The 8500-nt window shown below is 41.2% G+C and overlaps 2 protein-coding genes across 2 annotated transcripts; both read right to left on the minus strand.

Annotated features, from left to right (window-relative positions):
• Positions 1-5618: 5618 nt before the first annotated feature.
• On the minus strand, positions 5619-6438 carry LOC116189886 (kiwellin-1-like). The gene has a single exon (XM_031519625.1). It carries the CDS (start codon positions 6403-6405, stop codon positions 5833-5835), a length of 573 nt encoding a protein of 190 aa, XP_031375485.1. The 5' UTR covers positions 6406-6438; the 3' UTR covers positions 5619-5832.
• A 366-nt stretch (positions 6439-6804) lies between these two features.
• LOC116189887 (kiwellin-1-like) lies at positions 6805-7577 on the minus strand. The gene has a single exon (XM_031519627.1). It carries the CDS (start codon positions 7550-7552, stop codon positions 7004-7006), a length of 549 nt encoding a protein of 182 aa, XP_031375487.1. The 5' UTR covers positions 7553-7577; the 3' UTR covers positions 6805-7003.
• Between the last annotated feature and the right edge of the window lie 923 nt (positions 7578-8500).

An 8500-nucleotide genomic window follows, 5' to 3' on the forward strand; every position in this document is an offset into this window, starting at 1 on the left:
AAATGGGTCATCGGACATGGCTAAAATAAATCTTATGAAAGTAAAGTAGCCTAAATTCAACCTGTTGAACTTGGATCATCTTTTAGTCGGACTTGTAGCATGCTAATGATCCTGGCTTCTTGTTACAAATGTGTCTCGCTCAAGGGCTCGACTCCTCCAACGACGTGCAACACCAGCCCTTGCATAGCTTGTTGGATCTGTTTAGCTCGTGCACTTGTGATTGGTCCAGTTGGCATTTGTAACTCACTAAGCTTGCCTTCATGGCCGACTCCATCATCTTGGGATCCTTCCTCATGCCCGTGCATAGGGTTCTCATGCTGGGCCCTATCACTAAGTGCCATTATTATTTAATCACCAATGTTTCTGTCCCTGCAACAAATCCTTTTACAGTGTAAAGTCAGTCTGAAAGTTCGACTAATTTTTATACATAGTGAAAACCCAAAACATTGGAAAATCAGTACAAATTATGCATCTTTCTTTAATGCATCAGTAAGCCAAAGTAAATGCAGTGATATCATATGCAGTTGTGAATTTAATCAACCTCTCATCCAGAACAATTTAATCAACCTAAACCAATAGGTTCTGCAAACGTTGAGCTAGCCGGTGTAAAGATACTGCCAGTGTAATCATTAAATCGAAAAATTTTCATGATAGTCATTGTTCCAAGACTAGACAAGAACTAGAAGGATCAGTCCTTGCTTCATTAGATTAATTATTTCTCATTTCTAATATCTCATGACGCCTTAAATGATTGATGCTAAACTTGAAAACACCAATGTCTCCCTATTTCTATTTAAATTATTGCTGTGAAATGGGAAGCAACATCTTTAGAAACCATTATTTGTCTTTCCCCAGTTAGTAGAAAGGATAGAAAACTGAACTTAGATCAAAACTTCAGCTCTTTTTAGCTCTAGAGTTCATCTTTTTAATTATCTTTTGCTCGCTGGTTTAATAAGAAATAACTTCAGATATTAAAATGCAAACTGAATTCTTACTTGCAACAGAAATAACAAAACAGGGGCAAGAGAGAGACTTATTGTCCCTCCATGTAACTCATTCATCACATACCTAGCAAATATGATTCACATAAGCACCGGATTCAGTTCCAAGTATCAGAACTATGAATCTCCACTATGTGTTGGGCAGGGTGCGCTCGGCCAAATAACAACACAGCGATTAGTTTTCCAGTGTAATCGAGATAGAAACCAATTAAATTAACTAACAAGCAATAAAAAAATAACACCGATAATTTTATGTAGAAAATCCCGATGTGGGGAAAGACCACGGGACCGATTCCGAATCAATGATCCACTATCAATGAAGATTACACAGTGTTTTTCATCAAGGGTAAACACTTGGATCACCAAACTCAAGAGACACGCTTTCTTGGATTACCCAAACACTAAAACTCGTCACCCACAATGGGTGGATTACAAAGTTAGCTAAAGCAGCACCTATAGAGATCGAATATTAATTTTGACTGTTCGGAACTTAGTTTCACATGTTGTGAAGCCGCTGCCAAAATTTCATCCCGATTGGAGTTCATTTAATGTCCTGATCGAGGTTTGATCTCTTGCTGGTCGGACTGAAAACTGTTATGTTTTTTCTCAGTTCTGTATTGCTTTCTGTTTTGATCTACTATCCGTCACGCCTCTACACTTTTGTCGGCTCTTTTGCTAAAAATTAACCCTCACAAAGGTGGGTCTTTGGGCTTATTAAAACCCGATAAAAGCCCAACACGATTTGAGCAAAACTTCCTCCAAATAGGAGGGCTACCCAACACTATGATAGTCAAAGGAAGTACAAGTATCTAACTCTCATGGTCCTCAATCTAGCAAGAGAAGGTTCTAATCGGGGCAGTTCAACTCGACCAGGAGGGCAGAGAGCAGCAAATAGCAGTGGGCCATGCTCGGCAACAATCAGCTAATCAATCGACAATTCAAATAAGCTAATTAAACAGTAATTAAATCAATTAATCAACAATGAACCTAATGAATTAACTAAACATAGCATCATCAACTTACTATCGTGGACAGGAAGCTGCAGCAGACTAGAGCAGCCTCGACAATAACAACTAGGTCTTGTAACTTGCTGGAAGCCAGAGAATAGCAAATGCCCAACCTTGACAGGGTAGGGAGCAACAACTAGATCTCATAGTGGCCACAACCGACTAGGAAAGTAGGCACATCAGCCACTTCGATGGGCAAGGAGCTGTAGCAGCAGCTCGGCTGGCCAGCGAGGAGCAGCAGCAATGGCTCGCCTGCAATGTCAATTGACCTCTGTTAGCGTCAAGAAGCGAGAGGGAGAGGGAGGGAGCTAGAGATTGGAACCAATTGAAGGTATAAGACTTGTGCACATTGATGGTATGTGCAATTGATGTGGGGCCCATAGACTAAATAGGTTCTCCCATCTAATAGACTAGTCTTTTGGGTCGGGTTCTCCCGCTTAGTCTATAACAATTGGTATCAAAATCAAACTTCGGAGTGTTGGCCCATGGAGTGGTGATCCAGGAGTGCCGATCGTGACCAATGTAGTCGTGACAAATGTGGCCATGACTGACGAGGATGTTGCTCCTTATGGGGGACGATTATCATGGACTGAACCAATTGAAGGTACAGACTTGTCCCACATTGATTATATGGGCGATTGATGTGGGGCTTATGGATTAAATTGGCTCTCCCACCTAATATATTAGTCTTAATGGGTCGAGTTCTCCCATTTAGTCTATAACAGAGATTCAACAAGAGGGAGCAAAAGACTAAAATTGATCGAGAGTGCGCAAGAGGAAGAGATAGATTGAGGGAGAGAGAGAGCCAGATTTATCCGAAATTAAGAGATATTTTGAAGCCCTAATTTGATCGGAGAGCCAACTCGCGAGAGGGGAGAGACTGATCTGATCGAAAGGATGGAAAGCCTAATTTCGTTTATAATTTTGGAAATCATTGATAGATTTTAATTTGACAAAGCCAACTAATAGTTAATTCCAATTGATGTGGTAAGGCCAAATCTTTTTTTACTCGAGCTCATAGGTTTGAGCCCCTACATGGTCAAAGAAAATTAATTTTTTTTCACTGAGTTGTCACAAATTATTGCTCACTCAGTGATGGATCTGTGACCACCACAATCAGTGACGGATTTGTGATGAAAATATAGTGTCGGAAATCAAATCCGTCACTACATGGAAAAAGAAAATTAATTTGTTTCACTGACTAGTCAAAAATTACTATCCACTTAGTGATGGATACGTGATCGCTACAATCAGTGATGGATTTGTGATGGAAACATAGCGTCGGAAATCAAATCCATCACAAATCAGTCACTAGCCGCTTATAATAAAATTCACGCCAAACTAGTCTTCAATTATGTGATGGATCTGTGATGGAAAAGGTCAGCATCGGAATGCCCATCACAAATCTGTAACTCTTTTGGAAAAATGAAAGTCCATGCTCTTCCGTCAAGGTTCCATCACCGATCCGTCACAGTTTGTGATGGAATCTTTCTGTCACAAAATTTCCTTTACTCGAAATTCTTGCAGTGAAAACTGATTTTTCTATTACCAAAGCTTGGGAGAATTTTCGGGTAAAGAAGCCAAATGTTGTTTGGGATAAGTTAGTGTAGTTTACAAGCATATTCCGAGAGTAGCCTTTGTTGTTTGGTTGGCTATCAGAGACAGATTAGCAGCTAAGGCTAGGTTGGTCATTGGGGCTCCATTAGTTCAGACCCTGTGAGTTCTATTATGCAGGTGCTGAGACGAGAGACCACTTGTTCTTCTCCTGTCCAGTCACAAAGCAGATATGGTAGCAAGTTCAGTGTAAATTGTTGTTAAACAAAGTGATAGGTGACTGATTTGAGGAGATGGATTATGTTGTCAAGAGATGGAGAGGAAGAAGCCTTGAAGCTATTATCTGCAAGCTGCGTTAGAATTGATTCATTTATCAAGTGTGGTTGGAGAGGAATCTATATATCCATATATAATAGTATATAATAGCAAAACAAAAATGCAGGTTTAATGAGGCTGTGCTACATGTCATCTCAAGAATAACAAGGTGATGCCAAGGCCCAGCTCCCTATTTACTCAAAAAGAAAAAACAGAGAGAAAAATAAACCTGTGAGAAACTAAAGAGAGACTCTCTCCTCATCTCCCCCTCTCTCTCTGTGTCGTTGCCCAAACAGAGACCGTCTGTCTGCTCATCTCCGCTCTCTCGGGATGCTTCTTCTTTCGATCATCAAACTCTCTCTTTTCGTCTGCCAGATTGGAGCGTCACCAATGCCCAGTCCGTGCAAACGATAATTTCCCTCTGCTTTCATTCGTTTTGGAGATGCAGAAAGCGTTTCTCTGTTCAAATCTCTGTTGTGGATTGTGTTTTCTCCTCATGTCGTCCCCTCGCATTGAGCTAATTTTCTATTTTGGGTTACATGGGAATTTCTCCATCTTCCTGTGTACATAAATTATTTCTTCCTCTTCTGGCAATGTCTGTCAGATGAGTATCTAGGAGAACAAGTTCAGGGTTTTAAGGAGAGGCGGAGGGAGGAGAGGGATGGATGGATGAGACCGGAAACGGGAGAAGAGGATGAGACTTGATAGAGAAGAGAGACAGAGTGTCAGACAGAGTGTGAGGGACATTGTTTCCGTTTAATATGGGAAATTTCTTCCTGTTCCTGTGTTATAGAGAGGTAATGAAAATGGAGATTGCGGAAGGGGAAGCACTGGCCCACTTGCGCAAGCAGTGTGAACGCGAGCAGGCTGCATTTCTATCAATATATACATTTCTTGATACATATCATTAGACTTTCACCCATGGCGCAGCTTCTTCTTCCTCTGTTTCTTCTTCTTGCTGTATTGAGGTAAAAATATGAGAAATGCAAAGTATATAACTAAACAAAGAGACACCGAACAAAAGAACGATAGAAGTTGAATTGCCCCTTCGTTTTACGAGTCAATATATTACGATGGCCTAATTTAATCTTTATTTTATTGGAAGTGCATTTATTAATCGAAATTGTAGTAGTTTGGGGTATTATAAATTTCTTAAATAAATATAAAATTTTAATCAAATCAAAACATAACTTGAACCAATGTGAGCTGACTTGATGTGGTTTAGCACCTCTATCCTTTAAGTAAGGCCTTGAATTTGAGTTTTCGGAATGGAAAAAATTCACGATTGAGAGAGTTTTACTTCTCAGTGGGCCAACCTAGTTCAAAACAACAATTATTCTTAGCCAATTGAGCTTCCGAATATCTAGTGTTGCACTTAAAAAAAAAAGGAACCATAAATTATACGACTTTCGAGAACTTAAAAAAAATTGAAAATAAATTTCGTTCAACACGTAAGTTTACAACTTACTTTAGGTAATACCTTTGAAAGTTGGTCTCTGGTCATTGAAATTGGTCATTAGTTCTCCATTTTTCGTTTAGTGTGCACCACCTGATATTCGGACGCCGGATCCCTAGTTTTAAATGGGATAGCTCAACAGTCTGTGACCATGATAAAGTTATTCTTAACTTCAAACTTTGAAAAAAGGGCAAACAGAAAGTTGAAATCTTCGATGGGATTGACCTTTCCTCTTGTCTTGATTCCTCATCTCATCAAGCAAATGACAACAAAGAACCTTGGAGGTGAAAGGAGATCATAGATTTCTCCGTTTAACAATAATATCAAATTGATCGTAACAGTATGAAATGCATCATATTTTGTAGAAACGGAGATAAGGGTTGATGATTACATATCGTACATACTTTACAAGTCCACACAATATCAATATCGTAGATACACACCTCATCACATAGATGAATGAACCACACTGGAAACTGTATACATACTAGACAAAGGTTCAAGCGTCCAACCAGGTAATGTCCATCCACCCCCAGTCATCGCTATCCTGGGGAACTCCCAGGGCTGCCCACACAGCGCGAGATGCATCGACGATATTGTTAGCGCATGGAGGCTGATAGTCGTGGTCGTCATCACATCCCATGGTGGAATCACATTCATCCACCACCATAGCCGACACGCTCCTCCCATTCCCATTTATGGTAATGTTACGATGGCACCTGCTTCTGTGGTTGAACCACCCCGTTGACAGAGCCACAATCGGAACGTCATCAGAGTGGTACTGGTTATCGCATTCTGACGGGCCTCCCCCGTCCTTGCCCTTCTCAAAGCTGTTGATGGTTAGAGTGGCCTTGGTGTTGCCCGAGACTGTTGGCGAGCACTTGTAGACTGGGTACATTTTCCCTTCCTTGCAGCAATCCGAGTCGTTCCCCGTGTTGCATTGCCCTGGAGGAGGCTTCTTGCCCCTGATTTGGCCACTAGGACGGCAGCTCTGAGCTTCAGAGCCAGGCCACTGGGCAGCCACAAGGATGAGAAGCATGACATACAGAAGTTTTGAGCTTAGACTCTTCATTTTCTTTTTCACTCTGATTTGTTGAGCCAACTTTCCAAGTCTGTGGTGCATCGAGATGCCGGGTTGTGTGGTGTATTTATAAGGATGGTTTGATAATGCTGTGCCAGATTAGGACTCCCATTCCAAACAGAGAATTGACTATTACCATGTTGTCAGTGACCCAAGGTAGCATTATTTGGCAGAACAGTGTTCAACAATAGCGAACTGAAAACGACGTTTCCATGAATTTGTATTGTAGTAATAAGTCCATCCAAATTGTATCAAACTTGCGATATTGTTCTGTTCTTTTCATTTTCAGTTGAATAAGCTACGACTTTTCTGCAAGCAGCCATCAATCTTTGTTATCTGAGAACCGAGTCCACCATGCAGCTATTGATGACAAAGAAACAAGGTTTTCAGGCCACAAGATCCTCCCAAGTTCATTGCAACATGACAGAGAAAGCAACAAATTAAAATCCAAAAGCGTACGACAAACGTGAGAGATCCACCAATGATGTGCTTAGTGAAGCTGCAAATTTCCGTTAAGGCAATCAAATCAATACAATACAAGACAACAGTCTTCACATTAAAGGACTTAAAGTCCAAAAAGAGGTCATTCTCATATCGTCAGACAGTGGCATGCAAAGGGCATTGCCTTTTCAACCCACACAGCGCGAGATGCATCGACGATATTGTTAGCACATGGAGGCTGATAGTCGTGGTCATCATCACATCCCATGGTGGAATCACATTCATCCACCACCATAGCCATCACGCTCCTCCCATTCCCATTTATGGTAATGTTACGATGGCACCTGCTTCTGTGGTTGAACCACCCCGTTGACAGAGCCACAATCGGAACGTCATCAGAGTGGTACTGGTTATCGCATTCTGACGGGCCTCCCCCGTCCTTGCGCTTCTCAAAGCTGTTGATGGTTAGAGTGGCCTTGGTGTTGCCCGAGACTGTTGGCGAGCACTTGTAGACTGGGTACATTTTCCCTTCCTTGCAGCAATCCGAGTCGTTCCCCGTGTTGCATTGCCCTGGAGGAGGCTTCTTGCCCCTGATTTGGCCACTAGGACGGCAGCTCTGAGCTTCAGAGCCAGGCCACTGGGTAGCCACAAGGATGAGAAGCATGACATACAGAAGTTTTGAGCTTAGACTCTTCATTTTCTTTTTCACTTGGATTTGTTGAGCCAACTTTCCAAGTCTGTGGTGCATTGAGATGCCGGGTTGTGTGGTGTATTTATAAGGATGGTTTGATAATGCTGTGCCAGATTAGGACTCCCATTCCAAACAGAGAATTGACTATTACCATGTTGTCAGTGACCCAAGGTAGCATTATTTGGCAGAACAATGTTCAACAATAGCGAACTGAAACAGTTGAAAAGGCAATGCCCTTTGCATGCCACTGTCTGACGATATGAGAATGACCTCTTGTTTGGACTTTAAGTCCTTTAATGTGAAGACTGTTGTCTTGTATTGTATTGATTTGATTGCCTTAACGGAAATTTGCAGCTTCACTAAGCACATCATTGGTGGATCTCTCACGTTTGTCGTACGCTTTTGGATTTTAATTTGTTGCTTTCTCTGTCATGTTGCAATGAACTTGGGAGGATCTTGTGGCCTGAAAACCTTGATTCTTTGTCATCAATAGCTGCGTGGTGGACTCGGTTTCTCAGATAACAAAGATTGATGGCTGCTTGCAGAAAAGTCGTAGCTTATTCAACTGAAAATGAAAAGAACAGAACAATATCGCAAGTTTGATACAATTTGGATGGACTTATTACTACAATACATATTCATAGAAACGTCGTTTTCCAGGAGAACCAAAAGGGAAGTTAGTTTCCACTCCCCAAACTGTTAAAAAAATCGTTTTTTTGTCCTTTATTTTTATATTCCAGTTTCAATGGATTCTTTCGAGGGGATCGTCGGTTAGACTTATGCTAGGTTTAAGGCAAAAAGGAAATAGCATCTTTATATGAATACCGTCTATCAACCAACTTTTTTGGAAATTCTGTTTTATTCTATATTGAAACAGGAAATCGAAACCATCCAACAGCCTTTACCAGCATCAGGCAACTCAACACTAAACATCAGACAAAATAATCTCCATCC

The sequence above is a fragment of the Punica granatum genome, unplaced genomic scaffold, assembly GCF_007655135.1.
Source record: "Punica granatum isolate Tunisia-2019 unplaced genomic scaffold, ASM765513v2 Contig00047, whole genome shotgun sequence".
Classification (NCBI taxonomy): Eukaryota; Viridiplantae; Streptophyta; class Magnoliopsida; order Myrtales; family Lythraceae; genus Punica; species Punica granatum.